At 40.2% G+C, this 21,781-nt stretch overlaps 1 protein-coding gene across 4 annotated transcripts in view; it reads left to right on the top strand.

Moving 5' to 3' along the window:
- Positions 1-21,781, top strand: part of NELL1 (neural EGFL like 1) — a 292,018-nt gene that overhangs the window by 255,693 nt on the left and 14,544 nt on the right. For 2 of the 4 annotated variants that reach the window (XM_055814653.1, XM_055814651.1), the window contains one exon: positions 14,770-14,910. The exons of 1 other annotated variant lie outside the window; for it this stretch is intronic. In XM_055814653.1, coding sequence (XP_055670628.1) covers positions 14,770-14,910 — 141 coding nt within the window. The remainder of the gene's footprint in view (positions 1-14,769; positions 14,911-21,781) is intronic. One more of the 4 variants, XM_055814650.1, reaches the window with a different exon arrangement.

Below are 21,781 nucleotides of genomic sequence, written 5' to 3'. Positions count from 1 at the left end.
TTCTAGACATATAAAACTATTTGAGATGTATCTCAGTCTATAGTATTTTTGCCTGAAGGGGGTTTGGTGTCTTTTGTGGTAATCAAGATTGTTGTGGGAATATGGGATACAATTAGTCCTCTACAGCTTCCTTCAGTTGTATAAGATGAGCAACAGGTGATTGCCACCTATTGGAAACCCAGACCTTTAGAAGTTATTTCAAAAATTAGGAACAGATTTTCTTCTGCTGTAAATAAAGGACAGCAGGACAATGGCATTTTGCTTTGCCTTTTTTGTTTGTTTTTCAAAGGCAAAATGGGCCATGCATACCATTTGGTATCTGACTGCTAGCTGTAGCACTGCAATAAAATAGGTAATTCTGAGTTTCATGTTCACCTTTCTGTAGGAAGGAAATCTCATTAAAAGGTAGGTAACAGTGGACTATGTATGCAGGTGCTTCGTTGCAAAGTCAAAATCAAAGCAACTGAAAAAGAATTGTGATTTAGGCTCCTGTGAGGTCCTTCTGAAATTCTGGTGTGACACAGAGAACCCCGGTAGTGCTGCCCCAGACAGTGGGGCGATCCTGCCTTTGCGCTGAGTGCCTCCCCCACCTGTTGGGTGCTCTGCCCAACAAACATTTTATATTTGGCACAGGTAAGGCTGCTAGTCTGTGTGAACTAGCAGCTGGTGACTCAGCCCTTTTATTTCTAATTTTGTAGGGTAAAAGCTCAGATATGCCAATGAAATACATATGGCATTTTCTGAAGTAAAGAATTTCCCAGGAATACACTTAAAGATGTTTGCTCAGCAATGCCAGTTCATTCCTAGCTATGCTTTAGAAAGACAGAGCTGGCTATAGTGGAAAAGGACTGTAAATATTCCCTCATTATTCCAGTTCCTTCTTGACTGCTACTAGTTTAGCCCTTTCACCTTTCCTGGTACCCTGTGTTTGTCAGTCCAGCAGGATGATTCTGCAGGAGCAGAATGTTAAAATATGGGTGTATGTTACTGGGTTAAACCAAATGAAGGCAATGTCTTAATGGCAGTCACTTTCTATCAGCAGTTGGTCATGTTGGATTGGATTATAATTTAGATGGATATTTGGATGCATTTCTGAAACAGCTGTATGCAGGCTGCAATGTGGTTTGAACTAAAATTATTTTGATGATTGAAAAGCTGTGAGGCCAGAGACCAAATTTTCAGTACTGAAAACTGAAGTAGCTTTGCCAAGAAAATGTCCCTAGCAGCATAACAAATGACCTCTTCTTAAGAGAAAAAGTAGATATTTTGACTTTAGGTTAAAGAAAATAAGATTTTCATCTGAAAAAATGATGAATTTTGGGGTGGTATGTTACATAACCGAAGGGTAAGTAATGAAGGCATCTCATCTTTTTTATTGTATTAAATAAGTTAGAAGGTAGGCTATAGGATTTCTAATTTGGCATAGATTAAGAATCAAATGAAATACATGTCCTGCAATTTGCCTTTTCTTTGCTGTATTTTATGATCAGTATATCTGTGAAAACCTTGTTTTGGAAAGGCAGATGTTTTATATTCTGTTTTGGTGGTCACAAGTTCCTTGACACTGGCATGCTGCATGCTTTGCTAATATTTAGTGTTCATCTATTATCGAGCGCCCGTTGGCCTAGGTTGCTGTCAGGCAGTAAGCATCTTTTTTTACTGACTCTCAAGTGGTTTAAATCTTACAAACTGCAACATATTAGGTGCTTTCATGTGGCCCTAAGAATAATTTCCACTGCCTGTTACCATTTGTTGGCTTAGGTCATATTTCCTACTGTGGAAAAGCTTCCCCCACAACCCTTTTCTTGCTCATATCCTCTGATGTTCATGGCTACACCACTGCCATTGTCCTTGTTTATGACATGAGTCACAGTTGTACTGTCTGGAGCCGCTCACTTCAACCAGTCTTTGATCTGGATTTAATGTACATGATGGAGACCATAGTCTTCATAGAAACTTTATATGGTCCTTGTGTGAGAAGAAACATATCCAGTGCAATCTCCTGGTTTCAGCTGGGCTAGAGTTAATTATTCTTTTTCCTTGTAGCTGGTACAGTGCTGAGTTTTGGATTTAATATGAGAATAATGCTGATGACACACTGATGTTTTAATTGTTGCTAGGTAATGCTCACCCTAAGTCAAGGACTTTTCCGTTTCCCATGCTCTGCTGGTGAGAAGGCACGCAAGAGGGAGGGAGCAGAGCTGGGACAGCTGACCTGAACTAGCCAAAGGGCTGTTCCATACCATACATCATGCGCAGTTTATAAACTGGGGTGAGCTGGCCGGGCTACTGATCACTGCTCAGGGAGTAGCTGGGCATCGCTCAGCAGGTGGTGAACAACTGCATTGTGCACCACTTGCTTTTCTTGAGTTTTATTCTTCTCTCTCTTTTTATTATCTCCCTTTTCTTCTTCTTTGTCATCATCATGGTTATTATCATTATTATTAAATTTATTTCAAATATTTTACTGTTCTTATCTCAACCTGCGGGTTTCACCTTTTCCGATTCTCCTCCCCATCCCACCAGGGCCTGGGGTGGGAGAGTGGGCAAGCAGCTCTGTGGTACTTAGTTGCTGCCTAGGGTTAAACCATGCAATTAGGGGAAGAAATCTAAAGTGACAGTCTAAGTGCTCAGTTTGAAACGGGTTTTATTTTTCTTTCCTCAAAAGCTCAAAAGTAGTCTTCCACCTAAATGCATAAATACATGTAGGATGGCCCTTCCCGCCCCCCCCCCCCCCCCCCCCCCCCCCCCCCCTTAGATGCTCACTTTTTTGGGTTCTTGATGTTCTGGTACCCTGTGTGCTGTTTCACTGATGATGAAGTTCAGAAACAGAAACTCAGCATAGACATATATGCATATATAAAAACCTTTTGTGAAATGACAATGTTCTTATGTTCATTCATTAATCTACATACTAGCTGAAGTATATACTGAAGAGCCACTAAAGGTTTCTGTAGTATCCAAACATTTTGCTTACAAATAAACAGAAATATGGAGAAAATTTTCAAGATCAAACACAGGGGCAATAGTAGCACCAGTGTTAAGCCTCAGGTAGCTGTTGTTTGTAATCCTCAATTTACTCATCTAGCCAGATTCAATCACTGAGTATTGGGAACTGCCCAATAACCCCAAGTGCTAATATTTAGTATTATCACGTAGCTGTTTGAGATTCTACAAAGTTCAAAATGATCCTTCTGGTTCAATAAAGTCTAGTTTTACGTGCCAGTTTTTGCAGATGTGTTTTTGCAGAACAGTTGTATAGGTTGGTGCATTTTGAGAGAGTAAATTACATTGTGGTATTCAAATAGTAAAATCAACTATTATAAGAAACTCCCTAACTTTGGGAATGCTGTGGAAAAGCAATTGCATTCAGTTTATATATAACAAAACTTAGTTAATTCAATTAAATGGGGGGCATAAACCCAATCTGGATAAATGTGGGTTTTGTAATGAGTGGAGGTATTTTCCTCCTGAATAATCAGAACTCTTTCAGATAATCAAATAAACAAAGTTTTGAAAATATTTTTACTTTTTTACAAGGTATCGTAATATTACAAAATGCTTAAGAACTATTTTGAATCACAGGATGAAACATGGTATGGAAGTGCATTATTATTATTATTATTATTATTATTATTATTATTAATTAGTTTTCTGGCTTTTCTTTCAGGATTTTCTTGTTATTTCAGTTGCATGTTTTTAATTGCTTAGTGAAATTATGTAGTCATATCTCAGAGTTGGTTTAATTGGAATTATTGATGTCTGAAGCAGCACCCAGGCTGGGAAAACTGAGGTCTGATCAAAGTCTGCAACTAATGGTTTAGTGAAGTTAAAAATTCACTCTGTAATTAAAAAATGAACGAGAGTGTGTGCTTTCAAAGTGCACATTTTATGCTAAGAAACAGTCACTTCTCATTTATTTGGAAATACTCATTGCAGTATTTAAAAAGAAGGGCAATGGTAATGACTGAAGTTTTTAATCCTGAATATTTGTTGAGTTCTTCACCTGTAATATTTTGCTGGATGCAGCAGTGTGCTTTCATACCTGCTGGTATACTTTATTCTCTTTATTTATATTTAAAACTGCATGTAAATTAGGAATTTTTTTTATGATGGGTTTAAAGATTTTTGAATCATTTGGTTTTTTTGTAATGGAAACCAAGAATTTTGAATCTTCCAGGGGGGCTTTTTTTTTGTAGCTTGATTGAAAGTACATATGTTTACAATTTTTAAATGTGCTATATAGAAGAAATAAATTTAACATTAAAGTGAATTCTGATTAGAGTTGATGAAAAAATCCAGAAGATACTAAGCAGTCAGATATTACCTTTTGAAAGTCTGTATCGCAGTTGAGTCACTGCTGAGGATGCACAGGACAGTTGTTGAGCATCTCTGGTCAGGTGGGATGAATCCTCACCTTTATTCTGAACGTGTCAGTGGGATGTTTGGACTGTTGCATTTGTTTAGAAAATTTAACCAGTTTTTGCAACATTTTGACTCTGATTGATTGTTTAATGCAGCGAAATACGGCGCTGTCCAAGTTAACTGCAAAAGTGATTTATTTTTTTTTCTAAAAACTTACTGGATTGTGCATGGGAAATCGCAACAGCAAACTGCTTTTTATGACACTGCATGTGGCATGATGGAGTTAGAAACCTGGGTAAATTTATCTGCGCTGGTGGGAGCGGGTAACAGATGGAAGGTGGTAGCACTGGAGAAAGTTCAAGCAGACCAAAATAGAGAATGGGATTTACTTGCATTATGAACAAAAGGAGATAGGCTAAGTGATGCAAGAGACTTGGTTTCTCTTCTTAAGGAACACTTCCAGTTTTTTGTTATTGAACAGCATTTGTGTAGGGTGTTTTTGTGTGCCCTTCTTATTATCAGAAATATATATGTTTATTCCAAGGTGGATGGGGACCTTCCATTGAATGAGAGCAGTTGCAATCCAGTGCGCTCTGTGGAAGACCCAACACAGATTTCATCCTCTTTATGAAACTATGCTCATACATTCTCCAAAAGTTTGCATTTTTATCACTTAGCACTGTATTGATCAGCACTTCCTGAAGCTTTTTCTTCCTTAATTAAGAATGCAGAGAGCTTTACATTATTCTCCTTACAATCTCAAGAGCTCTTTTTACACTGCTTGTTTGGGGATTTGCTTCCTTGGGAGGATTTATTACTGTATGAATGAAAATGCTTTTCTGAAGCTGTTAATCATTTCAAGGTTTTTTTTTTAAAAAAAGCTAATTAAGAATATTTCCCATTATTATTAAACTCTCAGGGGTGCTATAGGGCGTGCACTATTATAATCAAAACCTGCAATTTGGCTTTACTTCTCGTGACCTTTGGCACAGTGGTATACACAGGAATTTTAAGGAGAACAGCTGACACTCCCCCACCCCAGCCACAGTGAAGCAAATGTGCTTTTTATCATTTTCTCATCAGCTGCTGCCTCCTGTTAGCAGTGAAATTGTTTTGACAAGTATTATTTTGTCTGAACCATATTCAATTATGGAAGGGCTCTAACTAATCAAAAGAATTTCCTAACATTGTGGACTATTGGGCTGCAATACAATCTTTCCAGTGGAGTGGTGGAGGACTCATCATATGAGTCATTTTAAATTTGATTGAAGTAGATCACTGAAGAATGTATGGTAGGAAGCATTTATTCTCCATCACAGGATGTGCTAGACAAGATAATAAGCTATTTCTGTGACTCTTTGATGTTGAACTTCAGCATTTCAAGCGTTAGATAGAGTGGTGGTTTGGATATGCATTGCACCTAAAGATTGTGCGTGGAGTAGTCTGCTAGCGTTGGAGAGTAATGCTAAGGCTCATCAATGAAACTTTTATACGTAGAGCCAGTGTCATCTGAATGATTCTTTGTGTGTTACGCACTGCGTTGCAAACAGTTGGTACGTTGGGTGGAGAGTGCTGTTTGTTGGTGTCCTGTTTTGTAAGGGGTAACGTTCATCTTTTGTAGCTCTGATGAAGCAGTTTGCAGCCTGCATCCAGTTTACTTCAGCAGTTTTCTTGGAAGGGAACATTCCTTCTGAGACTGAATCTGAGAATGACCGAATGGTTGGGGTTGGAAGGGGACCCCTGGAGGTCATCTGGTCCAACCCCTCTGTTCAGGCAAGGCCATCTAGAGCCAATTGCCCAGAACCATGGCCAGAAGGCTTGGAATATCTCCAAGGATGGAGGCTGCACAACTTCTCTGGGCCACCTGTGCCAGCACTTAGTCACTCTTACAGTAAAAAAAAGTGTTTCCTGATGTTCAAACAGAACCTTCTGTGTTTCCATTTGTGCCCAATGACTCTGGCCCTGTCACTGGGAACCACTGAAGAGAGCCTGGCTCTATCCTTGTTGTAACCTCCCTTTGGGTGTTTATAGGCACTGGGGAGATCCCCTCTGAGCCCTCTCTTCTCTAGGCTAAGTGGTCCTAGCTCTCTCAGCCTTTCCTCACGTGACATGCTCCAGTCCCTTAATCATCCTTGTGCCCATTATTGGACTCTCTTCTCTATGCCCACGTCTCTCTTGTACTGGGGAGGCCGACACTGGACCCAGTACTCCAGCTGTGGCCTCGCCAGTGCTGAGAAGAGGGGAAGGAACACCTCCCCCCACCTGCTGGCAATACCTTGCCTAATGCAGCTGAAGACACAGTTTGCCTTCTTTGCAGCAGGGTCCCTTTGCTGCATCATGTTCGACTTGGTGTCCGCCAGGACCCCCCCCACTCCTTTTCTGGCTGGTTGGTCCCTGTCAACACTTTTGTGTTAACATATTAACTCCATTAGATAATTCTTCTTAAATTTTGTGATCTTGGCAAAGCATGTGCAACTTTTTAATTGCAGTGTGCCAAAATCAGTTGTCAAAAATACCTTCTATTCTCATCGAGATACTAATATTTTATCAGATATTTAATGTATTTTGCCACGCAGATTTTTTGAAATAGAATTCTGAAATCTGTATTTTGTTTTTAGTATGGTTTTAATTTTGTGCATAAAACTGTACTGTTAGGGATAGAATTGAACTTTTTTTTAAAAAAAATTCTAGATAATCTTAGCTGTATAGAAGTATACTTCTGTGTGCTGAGGGCTTCATTGCTTACAGTCTGTTGACACAATGGACCTGTCCTGTTGATCTTGTTCTCTTATTTTATTCTAATATGCGTATCTGATATTCTGAATAGTTGCTCATGTATAATATATGCAGGTACAACTCCACTATCACAATTTAATTGAATTAGTAATCAGGGATGAAGATACTGAGCATTCTTCAAAAATAAAGCCCATATTCATGAGTCTCAAGGAGAGTGAAGGTTGGCCTTGCCTCTTGACTTGATTATTTGAGAACATCTTCACAGAGAAAAGAGAAATGGTGACCTAAAGGACAGGACAGTGGGCTAGAATTACGAAATTGAGGAGCTTCTCGCCCATTGGCTTTGGGCACCTTTGGGCAATTTGCTGTATCTCTCTGCCTTAATTATCTCACCTGTAAATTGCACATGATAGCTTTCTATGCTGCTGTAGAAAATTATATAAACAAGTTAAATAAGTACCACTTTACTAGTGGTCTACAGTTGGATTTCTGTATGGAAATGCTACTGCACTAATTTATATGGGTAACTTTAGCATGGAGAGCGTACGCTATTTCTACCTAAATAGTTAGAAAAATAACAAACTCGGGGTCCTCACAAAGTGCTCTGGTACATTTAGGAAGAGAATAATGTCAAGAGAGTCTGAGGGGAGCATTCCTGTGGGATATAACAAGGTGTTAGTAGGGAATGAGCTGAACTTTCACCCTAAAGTTGTGAGTTATCAGTCCAGCAATGGCTGGAGTTGGCAAACAGGCTTTTCTGAACTATGTGCTCCCTGTACCTCCGTCCAAGCCATCAACATCAAACGTGATGGCAGTATTCTTCCAAGATATGAGAAGAGCTGAAATACAGTAAGTGTTGGGCTAATAGCCCTGCTGTTTTCAGGGTGATGTAAATTGAGAGACATGTTGACCGTAGGCCTCATTTGACAGAAAGCCACTGGCTTAGGTTGAAACTTAACCTACTAATTGCAAAGTCAGTCTGTTTGTTTCTGGCTTGTGGAGCGATGATTATAATCCTGTTTGCAACAGAAACTGGAATGCTATACTAAGTATGAAATAGTTCTTCACCCTACCTAGTATCTTCTTGCCATGATTTCTACTGAGCAGTCTAGTATTCCCTACATCACCCAGCAATCTTTAAATATGAGAATACAAAAATTTCTTGGTTTAGCTCCAGTGTTGTTAAGTGACATTGATTTGAACCATGCAGGACCTTTAGGTTGCGTACTCCAAGCATGCCACATATTTAGCATAGAAATAGACGGATATGAGGGTGTGAGACAGACATGCACTAAACTGATAAAGACATCATCTCAGAGTGTGTATTAAAAATGAATTTCAGTAAATTAAATGTTATATATTAAAAGAATCATATAAATTGCTGGTACAACTAGTCTGTGTTGTTCGGATACCAATTTAATTCCATTTATTCTTGTTAAACTCGTCTTTTCTAATTTGCACATGAGTTTCAGATGATTAAAAAAACTTGATAATACCAATCCAGAATTACATAATAAAGCATATTACAGCTTTTCTTTAGTTATAGTGAGTGGTGGGCACACCTTTCATCCCTGAAAGCCATTTAGTACCATTATACTGTTTGCATGGGTTTGATTACTCATGAATATGAGTTGTATTCACTAGTTCAACAAATTTAAATTCTTATGGTTTACTACTGCGTCCTCAAAATCGGAAAATGGACCAAAGCTCGGACCATTTATTCAGGCAAAACTATTCCTGCCCAAGCAGGAGCTGCAAAGGCCAATATAAATATAATGCAATTACTATCAGTCTGTGAAAACACGCGTGACTGCTGAGGAGAGAGGAATATGTTATTTGGTGCTAATTGTTTCCTCAAAATCTCCTAATGAGTTAAAATGAAAGTAATTTAAAGAGAGGCTAAACATAAAGGAAAAATTTCCTGAGCAACTATTCCAGAGCCAGGTATTGGCTTCAGGCAGATAGAGGGGGGAATCTGTTCCACCTGAGACACTTAAAAGCTATGAGACAAGAAATTGATGATTAAAAATGTCAATAGATAGGGCTCAGACAGATGTCATTCCTGTCCTTTCTGATTTTTAGTATCTCTGTAGTCTTAAGAATGAACTGGCCCCTTGAGGATGAGCAACAGCCGTGAGTTGTTATTCAAATGTAACTAAATTATAGAGTTATCTGTGTTCTTCTAAGTTACCATTTGTTTAACAGCTAAATTGCTGTAGCGTTGCTGTAGCGTTGGTATTCCAGGCACACTGGGTTGTAAACCTGTGACAAGGTTGGAGTATTGTAGCTTCTTCTACTTTGCACTGGGAAAATCTAACAGACTTTAACGGTGGCTGTTGTTGGGGTATTTCTGCTTTATATTGCATATATTTAAAGATAAATGCAGGCCCTTCTTGATAACTGTAATGAACTGTCAGATCTGTTGTAAAGATTTAATGGTATAGCCAATAGAAAAGTTAATAAGAAAGGACAAAATTGAGCCTTTATATAAAGTTATGTAAAACAGTACATTATTATTTGCATACATCAACTGAATTTGGCATAAAGGTAGGCAGATGGGAGATTTTTTTTTAGAGACAGAGAGAGAATTTTTCATCTCTGCTCATCCAAAGTAGTTGTCTCTGCTTTCAGGGTTTATTTGAAGTAGTCGAATGACTCCTTTGCAGCGGGGAAGCTGTTTGCATAGTGATGTCAGTGACATCCCTTTCTTGCTGTCTCTGTCTCGTGGAAGTTAGGCTCATGCGAGAGCAGGAGATGAGAAGAGGCTGGATTTTATGTATAACTTATGCCTTGCCTGGCTGGGTGAATTTTTCTGGTGTTTTTATGTTGAAGAAAAACTCTCTAACGTGGAAAACAAAGCTGTAATGCTCTGGAACTAACGGAGTTAACTGGCAGGGTACGATTTTAATTCAGGAAGCTTGAGACCTGTGTGATCCCTTCTTGTTAGTACATGGTTCTCCTGCTTATAGGTCTCCTGATCAACAGAGAGCTAAAGATAAGGATCTTGCACCTTTTTGCATGAAAAAGGGCACAGTAAGGATTTGATGAACAGACACTTTTACAATAAAACTCTTCTGTCTCATTGAAGCTGTAGATTGCTAGCTATTACGTGACACTGAGCAGTTTTCCTTTCAGTATTATCACATAGTGACTTAAATGTGATGAGGCATTAGAAAAGATTGAATTATTTTAATTTTACTTTTTCACTGGGTTCTGAAGCCATTGTGTTTTATTTTGAGGTAAATTATCCTATTTATCTTGTCTGCATAAATACCTTTATGAATAATGCAAGAAGCTGGAATGCTAAAAGTAAAAATTACAGACCTGTCCTTAAAGGACAGGATTAACATCCTACGAGAGCTTATTCAAAACAAACTGGTGCCTTTGTTCTACAATACAAAAATGTGCCATTTTTGAGCTTTTGCAAAGCCATTATAGTGGAGTGTTGCCAAATCCATTAACAATTCTGTACCGATGACAGTTAAATAACTGAGTGGGGTAAAAGCAGGCAATGGAATGGTCTGTGCAGGGTCTCTTTAGAAGGCTTGAATGAAAAAAACTGCAAAAATACTTCCATGGGGGTAAAAGCAGCAATGTCTTATGGTGAAATACAGCTAGAAACAAGAAGTATTACGCTTAATGCAAAGGTAGTGCAGGTATTTAGCTGAAGACTACAGAGGCAAGTTAAGGTTTTGGAATATTTGCAGTTCCCAAGGAAATGCTAAATTGGCTGTTTCTTGCAAGCATTCTGTTTTGGACTATCTGTCTATTAATGCAGACCTACAGAAAGCACCCACAAATTTGAAGGCTGGTGAATGTGTTTTCACTGACTTCTGTGAGCATGGCTTAGCCATGTGGGATGACAAGGTGAAGATGTGCACGTGAAGACCCAGGCTTCTCCATCCATGGCAGGATGCTGCGAGAAGGCAGAGACTGGAGCTGAGAGCTGCGTGCTCGTTCTGCTGCCAGGAGCACTGAGGGTAGGCAAGACCTAAAGCATGGAGACACAGCCAAAAAATGTCCCCTTGTTGTTTCCTCTGGCCTGTGTCATTACAGGATTACTGAACTGCTTTTCTTGTGCTCCTTTGAGAAATGGTTGTAAATTTTGTACTGTTTTCACTGGCAGATCAGAGTTACAGATTTTCCATTCAGCTTAACATAACTTTATGAAGAAAGTATATATATGTGCGTATTCTGGTTAGTATCTGCATACACAAAACACATATATACAGACACACAAAAGTGCATATATGGCTCAAATTGCATAGCAAACCCCAGAACCAGACTTGGACAGAAAGGTATTAATCTTGAGGCAAGTATGCAGGCATAGTGCTAGTGTCTAAAGATGGAAAGGCAAAGATGAGGAAAGGTGAATTGATTCTAATTCCCTGAGCTAGCCATTACGTATATCAGCATCTTCCTATGCAGAAAAGATCCTCAAAAAAGTGTTTTCAAAAGCCATAGTACATCCAGATGGAAACGATCTGTGAAGTGAACTAAGTAATGTCACGGCATGTGACACACCTTTTTATAAAGCTGTTATTTGCAGTTCCCTCTTGGTCTTAGGAACATCTTGAATGATTCTGAATTTCTAAAACAAATCCATAATATTTTCCTATACCTGCGGAGATTTGTTTATACATATGCTACAAATAATGCACAGGATCACAGGAGAAGCTAACAGACCTGATCATAATATTATCTCCCCTTTTAGTCTTCGTGTACATCAAGCATGGGAACAGGAAACTGCGATGTATTAGACAAATGGAGAGAAGCCACTAATGGTTTTCCCTGTTTATACCGCTGGTCATGTATATTGTATTATGCGGTGCTGCTAATGACGTGTTGCCAAAGGAATACTGGCTTGCTGCAGAAGCAGTGGGAGAGTTGCTTCCCCATTCTCCTCCCAGCTCCACCAGCCCAACCCGTCTCCAGCACGCACACACACGCATGTGCATGCAGGAGAAGGCTGGACTGGAGAGCAAGGAGAGTGAGGAGTTGAACCTGGAGAGGAGAAGAGCAGGGCACTTCCCGTCAGCTGGAAACGGCTTTGGGAGAGGAGAGGTGCTGGTATGGAGCAGAGCTTGAAGTTGTTTTTTTTTTAGTAGTTGCTTCTGCATGTGTGTTTTGTGGTGGATTTTCCCCAAGAAACTCGCACAGGATCTCCTTTTCCTTTGCCCTCCGCCCATGGCATGGGTAAGGCAGTGCTAGAGCATGTCCACTGGTCTAAGGAGATCAAGGCAGTTAAGGAAGAACCTCTACCACTGAAAGCAAGTCCCATTTTCCCAGCTCTGCTAGTTTAAGAAATTGGTTTGTGTCTCCCTGAACATCAGTGGACAAAAGCTATAGACAGGTATGGTACTGCCAACAATAAAGTCGCCTGGTTTTGAAATAGTTCTGTGTATTGTCTTACTTTTCTGACATAACCTGGAGAGACTCGTACACTGATGCTGCTCTTCTTCCATTGAGTAAACTGCTGCTTAGTTTTGGTATCCTGGCAGACAGACTTTCTGAGACATGATCTGCCAGTCAATTAGTATCCTCTACCATGAGCCTAAATCAAATACACTTTTGAAAGGGCTCAAGTTTAGAAAAAAAAAAAAAAAGAACTTTAGGAAATCTCTATTGATTCTGTAAATTAAAAATGTAAAATGGAATGGATCAAGGTCCGATACAGGACTGACCCAAGGAATCAGTCTTTAAGCAGGAACATTCTCCAGTTCAACACTGAGGAAGAAAAGAAAGCAAGAGGAAGGATTAATTTGCAGTTGACCTGTAATAGCAAAGTCATTCACTTTCGAAATAGGATTAAACTTGTTCCATCAGCCATGACATGTGAAAAGATCATGGGTATAAATTCTATTTGCTGTAATGAATTGAAAGTGTCTGAGTTTGCAAGCAGCACTCATCGTTGATGGACAGCTAGATTTGTGCAGTGTTTTAACACTAAAATTAGCTTCAACAGAATAAAAAGTACAGAAAAGGTGGCAGCAGTGACAGATTTTAAAGCATGAAATACTGACTTTATTGTTAGAGGGAAGCTGAATAAAGCTAGAAATAAATAGTGGTTATAACCCTATTATGTAGACAACTTGCTGCATTCTTGAGTGAGGGTGAACGTAAAACTGGAAAAAGGCATTTGTTTAGGTTTCTCAGCCATATTTCAACAAGAACAAATACTGTTACCTAAATGAGGAAAAATAGAACTTTTCTGTGATGTTGCTCGTAAGATGTGAGAAAATGGAACTGTACTGAAGGATACTTCATTCAAATTTATTTTGACGTACATCAGTATGACTCCACTGCAGTCCATGAAATCATATTGGTGTATGTATTTTTGTAAATGGAGATAAAAGCTACACTCTGTGGTTACTTAATAACCTTAACTCAGTCTTGTGTCAGGATCATGAGACACTGGTACTTTGATGCTTGCAGATTTAAGTGCAGTTTCAGAACATGTTTTCCCCAAATTTTTGTGGTAGGTATACACAATTTTATGTATATTTTAAATGTGCCGGTTGCAGAGAAAAAAATATCAATGGGTGAAAATGGCTAATATTTGTGAATAATATGAGATTCATTTCCATTGACAAGGTAGCCAGCTGAAAACTGTCCAGGGTTAAAAAAAAAAAAAAATAAATTAAAAATAGCTTGAGCTAAATAAAGGGATGAAAATATAATAGCTTCTTAAATTACCGCAAGGTTAACATATAATTAATTTGCTAATTTTAATTACAACCCTAAAAAAATGTGCTGAAAAATGCTCAAAGGGGAGAAGCAGCCAGGTGCGAGCTGTGATTAGCCAAGTTACTAGCAATTATGAGGTCTCTGTTAACCACGTTACAGAAATTTTAAGAAGTCCTTTATAAAATCAGGACATTTATTGAAACTCAGCGGGGTATGCATCTTGCTGTACATTTGCTACAGACTTGCTGTCACTTGCCTCACTCTTTTCCAGCTAAATGTTTTATTGCAGCTGAAACATGGACTGCTTTTTCTGTTTGTCACACGCTGTTATACATGTACTAGGTATTTATTTTGGTCATATAAACAGAAGAGATTAAATATTGGTTGCAAAGTTCTCTGAGCACCTTAGGTGCCAGATAGCTGACAGTATCACGGCTGAACACTGGAAACAGCAATCCTGAAGAAAATGCTTTTCCTTCCGAAGGTGTCCTGGGACATGCAGTTTGTATAGCAGAAATGTAGCTGCTTTTCAGTGGAGAACCTGCTCTGCAATGCTTCATATGCACCGACAAATGTAACTTCCGAGTTAAAAAAAAAGGGGGGGGGGGGGGGGGGCAAAAAAATCTGCATGTTTGCTTTGCCTTTTAAGCTAATCATGGTGTATACAAATGTTTTGTGTGTATCAAATTCCATGATGTATTATTGTATTATTGTTCTTTTTTATTGTTATGTGAGTCATGTTTTAAGTGTCTGTTGTTGGGAACCGTAATAACCTTGATCTATCTATTAAAGGAAGACTTTTTTTAAAAAAAATATTAAAAAAAATAAAATAAAAAAAAAAAGAAAACAAACCAAAAAAACACACACAACAAAATGAAAAAAACCAACAACATTAAAAAAAGCAAACAACAAACCAAACCTAAAGCATTGGTGTCAAAGGGAATTAATTTCCTGGCTGGCTTGTGTTTTTCTCTGAGGCAGATATTGATGAGTGTGCAGAGGGGATCATTGAGTGTCACAACCATTCACGCTGTGTTAACCTCCCAGGGTGGTACCACTGTGAGTGCAGAAGCGGTTTCCATGACAATGGAAGCTATTCTCTTTCCGGGGAGTCCTGTGTTGGTAAGCAATGATCAGCATAGCACTTTTTTTTTCCTCCTTCTGCATGGTGTTACAAAGTAACTATTGAGACAATGTCCTGAGCAGTTGTTGTGTTTAATACTAAAATGAGAATGCAAGCGAGCGTGGCTGCGTTTGTCAGCATCCCTGGCCACGCAGTGTGGGTGCTGGTTCAAGGCGAGTCACATTTTTGAATGGTTATTACAGGAGGGAGGCGGTTGGAAATCCAACTTACTGGGCTTTGCCATTTATCATAATAAATTGCTGTAAAACTTGAAGTGAAAGTAGGCTTTCTGGGGAGCGTAATAGGTCATAAAAGGGGAAGAGTTGGTTTTCCATTTTCAAATTTCAGCAGAGCAATAAGAGAACACATGTGGGGTATGTCTCCGCTGCTTTGCTTTGTTTGTTTTCCATTGTTTGGCATCTTCATCCTTTTATTTTTAGTTATGCGAATAGCATTACGCTCTTTATGCACCGTATATGCAGAATAAGACCCTAAGAGCATGAACAGAGAGGAATTTCTAAAGGAATGCAGAGGAGTTAGTTGTTTCTATGGGAGGATAGAGGATGAGGCTCCTTGAGGATTTGGTGCTCATTCTTGCAGCCTGGGTGCCTTTCACTGGCTCTAAGAGTTTGTGTGCCACTGCTGCAAGTAGGCAATAATAAAATCATAGTGAAGATCCTAATTGTGGCTTAACTCTGCCTTAAAATTTCTCCATCTTTTTACTTATTTTCAGAAGCCTTATACGTAATTTCTATATGATATTTTTTCAGATGACTTTAAAACTATTTAGAAAGGTTCCCATTTTAACTTCTATAGAGACAGACAACTTTGCATAGTTCTGTGTTCTTCAGAATTTCAGTTACTCCATCTAGATCTACTCAGCTCTATGAATTTTCTATGAAAGGTTTTCTGCTTCTTCTATGATTATTTTTTTTTAACACTGTGAGTTTTCATTTAGTATATCCATAAGTGCAAAGGGCTCTTTCTAAGATTTAAAGTAAAAATGTATATATTTTATTGCAGGTTTTTATTACAAATTTACTTGTAACAAACATTTCCACCTTATACGAATTTTGGCTATTAGAAGTCCTTGGGATAAGATAGCATTGTGTTTCGAAAACACAGAGGAACAATAATTATTTTCAAAAGCAATATTTTGTAGATTGTCCAGCTATATTAGTGCTGTGGTGTAACCCCAGCTGGCAGCTCAGCCCCACACAGCTGCTCGCTCGCTCTTCCCTGGTGGGATGGGGGAGAGAACCAGAAGAGTAAAAATGAGAAAACTCATGGGCTGAGAGAAAGGCAGTTTAACGGGTAAAGCAAAAGCCACACACAGGGAAGCGAAGCAAAGCGAGGAAGCCCTTTGCCATTTCACAGGGGCAGGCAGGTGCCCAGCCACCCCCAGGACAGCAGGGCTCTGTCTCGCGTAGCGGTGACTTGGGAGGACAAACGCCGTCACTCCCAACGTCCCCCCCGTCCTTCTTCTCCCCCAGCTTTCCATGCCGAGCGTGACGCCGCATGGGATGGGATGTCCCTTTGGTCCGTGGGGCTCGGCTGTCCCGGCTGTGTCCCCTGCCAGCCCCTGGTGCCCCCCAGCCTGCTGGCTGGCAGGTGAGGAGCAGGAAAGGCCTTGAATTGACAGACCAGAGGCTGTGCTGCCCCTCGGTGGGACCTGGGCAGACTGGAGAGCTGGGTGGAGAGGGACCTGGTGAGGCTCAGCAGGGGCAAGTGTGAGGTCCCGCACCTGGGGAGGGAGAACCCCCTGTACCAGCACAGGCCGGGGCTGACCTGCTGGAGGGCAGCTCTGCAGAGGAGGCCCTGGGACTGCTGGTGGGCAGCAGGTTGCCCCCGAGCCAGCAGCGTGCCCGTGTGGCCAAGGTGGCCACTGGGCTCCTGGGGTGCATGAGGAGGAGCGTGGCCAGCAGGTGCAGGCAGGTGATTCCCCCAGCTCTGCTCCGTCCTGGTGAGGCCGCACCTGGAGCGCTGTGCCCAGTGCTGGGCTCCCCAGTTCCAGGGACAGGGAACTGCTGGGGAGGGGCCAGCAGAGGCTACGAAGGTGATGAGGGGCCGGAGCATCTCCCTCGTGAGGAAAGGCTGGGAGAGCTGGGGCTGGGAAGAGAAGACTGAGGTGGGGAATCTTATAGTGTCTACAAATATCTTAAGGGCGAGTGCCAGCAGGACGGGGCCAGGCTCTTTTCAGTGGTGCCCAGCGACAGGACAAGGGGCAACAGGCATGAACTGCACCACAATAAGTTCCATCTGAACATCAGGAAAAACACCTTTGTCTTGAGGGTGGCAGAGCGCTGGGATAGGCTGCCAGAGAGGCTGTGCAGTCTCCTTCTCTGGAGACATGCAAAACCCACCTGGGTGTGATCCTGTGCAGCCTGCTCTAGCAGGGGGTCAGACCAGATGGTCTCCAGAGGCCCCTTCCACCCCTGACCATGCTGTGACTGTGTAAGCAGTGCTTAGCAGTAACTAAAACATCCCTCAATTTTCAACGCTATTTCCAGCACAAATCCAAAGCATAGCTCTATACTAGCTACTCTGAAGAAAATTAACTCTACTCCAGCCAAAACCAGCACACTTAGCATTTTACACATTGTCCTAAGCTGACAGCTCAATAAAATCACAGCAGTGAACTTCATTGTGGTAACTGTGTAAAAGAAATGGCAGGTTTTAAAGCATTTTGGGACTTAATAGGTAAAACACCACATGACAGTCTCATATTTCTAAACAAATTATCAAATGTTAAGAATTCTTTTCTGGTTTACATTTAGATCTCTTTTTTTTTTTTTTACATGTAAATTCTGTAAAAGGAGTGATGGGTAGAGCAATGCTGAAAATACTTGCTTTAGGAGAAGTCGAAGCACCATGACATAGCCTTCAAAAAGCCCTGAGGCAACTGGGGATAAGGGTCATTCCTAGCATTCCTGACACCTGCCTGTACTGCTTGTGTGGGGAACCCCATCCCTTGCCAGGCTGACCTTACAGAGCTGGTTTGGGACAAAGAAGTTCTAAGGCTCAGGCTGGTCTCAGGAAAAAAGAGGTGCATAGACAAGGCTGTGGTTTTGAATGGCTCATAGCTAGGCTCAGCTTCTGAAAAAGTCATTATTGCTTGCATTGCATCACGGCTAAAGGGAAGAGCACTTGGCTACCCTGCAGCAAAAAAAGAGCCTAAAATGTTCTGGATTCTGTGGGGATTGGAGGGATGAGTTTTCCTGAAAACAAACTGCCCTTGCTTTGACCTGCACAGCGTGCTGGAAGTTTGTAAGGTGAGGTGCTCATCTTGCCATATGCAAGTTGTAAACAGAACGTGAAATTAGCAGGGTTATTTTAACGAAATAGCTCTTCTGAACCATCTGCTGCAGGGTACCAGTGAGGAAGAGAATAAACCAGTTTATTTTATTTCATTATACTGGTTAACCAATTAAAAATTAATTGAAAGACTCTGCTAACCCACAATGACAAAGGAATTTCGAAGTGTGATATTGAAGTGCAACTAAGAATTGGTTAAAATGACATAGATAACACTACGCATTCTGCCTAGACCTTGGTTTCTTGAACACTGGCTTCCACCACGTTACAGAGCTCGTTTGCATGGTGGAGTCTTTAGAGTCAAGGCCAGTGTCATTCAGTCTGCTCCAGATGGAAGAGGTTTCATCTGCATAGCAACAGCGTTTTGTCCTGGTGTATTTTCCAGACTGTATACTGAAATCCTAGCATGTACCTGAGGTGGATTTGGACCATTGCCCTTCAGTGTGTTTTGGAACGTTTCTCCTTCCTCTTGAAGGACAAAACCCAGAGAACAATAAATAGGCTAAGAGCATAACTACAAATAAATAATAAAAAAAGATCAAACCCTCCTTCACAAAAAAATAGTAGTAATAACATATGAAAATCATAAGGCAGTGGGAGGGAGTACTCTGCTCTGACAGATTGCCCAGAGCCCAGGCAGCCAGTTGCTTTTGCTGGATGCATTTATGTATCTCTGGGTTAACCCCCTTTCCCATTTTTATGTAGGTGGTCTTGTAGCTGAGTCATTGCTTGCGGTGTCTCTGCAGTGCTTGCAGAACATTTTAAAAAAATAACATCTATTTGGGAAGTGTTGTGATACTTTAGTGCTTCTAAAAGCTATATCCTCATTGACTAGCAGAAAACAGTGGAGTTTGGCCCCTGGCAAGGGACAGAGGTGTAACGGATGTGGCAGGGAAGGTCACAGTGTTGCTCCAGAGCTTGGGCAGTAAGGATGTATGACTTCGCCAGGCCACTTCAAGCTTGGGAAGATTCTTTTATTACTCAAAATACCAACCGAAGGCAGCTTTGAAAAGGGAATATATTTCCATGGCTATGTGTTTATAAAAGATGGCAGCTTCATAAGGTGATAGTGAGCAGGCTCAAATTAAGAGAATGTAATTTAATTTTCAGCGGTAGCATTTTTATGAGGCGCTGGCCTTTCACAATATGTTATTAAGAATACTGCTTGCAGACAAAAGGCAATTGCTGCACTAAGTTGTTAGCAAAGTTTGCTTGGCAATTAAAACATAGGCTATAGCTGCTGGGTTGTGTATTTTTTTTTTCTTTTTTTAATATGAACATTGCTACGCTTTAAAGTTAACAAACAAAAGTACTTTATAGAGAACTATGAGCTGTCATATGATGTTCATCCCAGTATTAACTACTATCTACTGGTACCATATTGAAGTAACTGACATACGTTGTTTTTTCCCTGCGCTAAGTACCTGTTGCCAAATACTGCTATCTCATAAGGTAATCATTGAATAAACCCTCACCATTGAATTTTCAGTGATAACCTTTAAGATTATCAGAACCAAAAGCTGGCAAAGAAATGCTGTGTTCTGGGGAGTTCATAATGTCCCACAAAGCTCACTCCCATCTACAGCAGCAAAATAAAAGCAAATTAAATTGGTTTTTACACTCCATCTCTCTTTAAGCAAGATGCTTCCAGTCTGTAAAGAGCTGTTCAGACCCTGGCGTGCAAAATTCCTGATCCCATCTTTTTCATGATGTTTTCTGGTTTTGAGTTTCTGTGTTGTGACTTGCAAGCACAGAAGGAAAAACAACCAAGGCAGCAGTCCCTGTCAGTCGTTGGTTATTTTTTTCTTTTCTTTAAGAATCAGTGCAACTTTTGTAGGGAAGCTTAACATGGATCCTCCTCCCACCAAAAAACCACAGGATTCACCATGTATTTCACCCTGAAAGGCTGCGTAGCTAGACCTCATGGCAGGGCTAGAGTAGCTGCTGGGGGGAAATGAAAGCTGGAAAAAGGCAGGACTCAGCAGCTTGTGGAAAAAAAACCCTCCACATATGTTAGTCTCCCACAAAAGTTGGGTGAAGCAGAGCTGGAGAGTGAGATCTGAATGGGATTAAAACCAGTTCCTGAAGCTTTCATAGATTCCATAGTGTGCTGCAGTGTTGTCCTGTTACCTAGATTAGAAAGAAAAAGGAGGTTTGTTCTTTGTTTATTTTGCCCCCTTCCTGTGTCAAACAAAACGCTAGAGCCATCCTGTGAAAATCTTCCTATATGCCTGAGAATTGTTTTTCTATCTCTAGTTAGAGAAGTGGTGCATAGACAGAAAGGTTTGCGTGTGGTACAGTGTCCCAGACCAACACTAGAACCTGCTGGTTTACGACTTTCTTCTGTTCTGCTCATAGAATTTTTTAGACTCTGATATTATGAGCATTGTGTCTGTGGATTTTATCCTGCAAAATAAAAATAATGTTGCTTACTTTCCTTTTAGTAAATTCTGATTCTTGTATTCTAAGAGAAAGTTGCATTCCATGTCTTCAAGGTAACTGTATGTAGTCATTTCTGTATTTTCCAGAAAGCATTAGTAAATCCTATATTCAGTCTCTAATTTACTGTGCGATGTTCTTTAATAGACCATTATGTCTCTATAGAATAAAAGTACTTTCATAAAATATTCTCTAACTAAAAATGAATCTGTTTAGTGATTTAGTTTTTTCAAAGATGAGTCCAAATAACTTTGATTTAGAAAGAAGGCAAATACATTAAGTGACAAGTTGCCTGTGAAATATGATATGTCAAAACAGTGTTTAGTTAACTTGTACATACATTGGTTTGGTGGCTCAGCGTACATTTTTCACGTTAACATTTTACTGTAATGGTTTAATGTACCGTAACAGTTAAAATTAGCACATTAGCAGGGTTCTTTCTTCTGCAACAGCTTATCATGATATTACAGAGCACCACACTGCATGACTTGCTTGCACACATTTATTAAGGTGCTATAGAAAAGTCGTACCATTAAAACCTGAATAGCCTTGAAAACTAAGAAATGAAGTAGCTAGGGATTGGTTTAAAATTTCAGTTAAACCAAGTTAATGAGCTGGTGTTGATATGTACAGTCATGCTTGTCTTCTACCCCATTCAAATACAGTGGCCATGGGACCTCTCATAATATCTGAAGCAAAATACTTCTCATTACAGCCAAAAAGGATGGAAAAGGAAATTGCATCTCAGGGGATTATCTTATTCCATTTTGATTCTGATTTCTTGTGTGCCCAAGTTACCAAGCTGTCTTTATGTACTTTGAGAGCGCATTGGGAAATGTGCGCATCTTGGGTGGTTTGTTTTCCTTCTTTTCCCATCCACGAAATATGACTAGTTGCGTTGCGACTAAAATACATATGATCATGTACTTGTTGCCATACATTTGTTTAAGGAAGCACAGAGTGGGAGTGCTTGAAGAGTGAACATCTTCATGGGTTTTATGTAGTCCTGTGCAACGTTTGAGGTGCCATGTCTTGGCAGCAATCACTTTGCTGTCAGCTACATGTTGATAGAAAATAGCGAAAGGGTAGCATTACAAGCACACTTTGGTTATGGTC

The sequence above is a fragment of the Falco peregrinus genome, chromosome 9 (genome assembly GCF_023634155.1).
Source record: "Falco peregrinus isolate bFalPer1 chromosome 9, bFalPer1.pri, whole genome shotgun sequence".
NCBI classification, from domain to species: domain Eukaryota; kingdom Metazoa; phylum Chordata; class Aves; order Falconiformes; family Falconidae; genus Falco; species Falco peregrinus.
The sequence above is the reverse complement of the archived record's forward strand: the minus strand, read 5'-3'. Positions and strand labels throughout refer to the sequence as shown.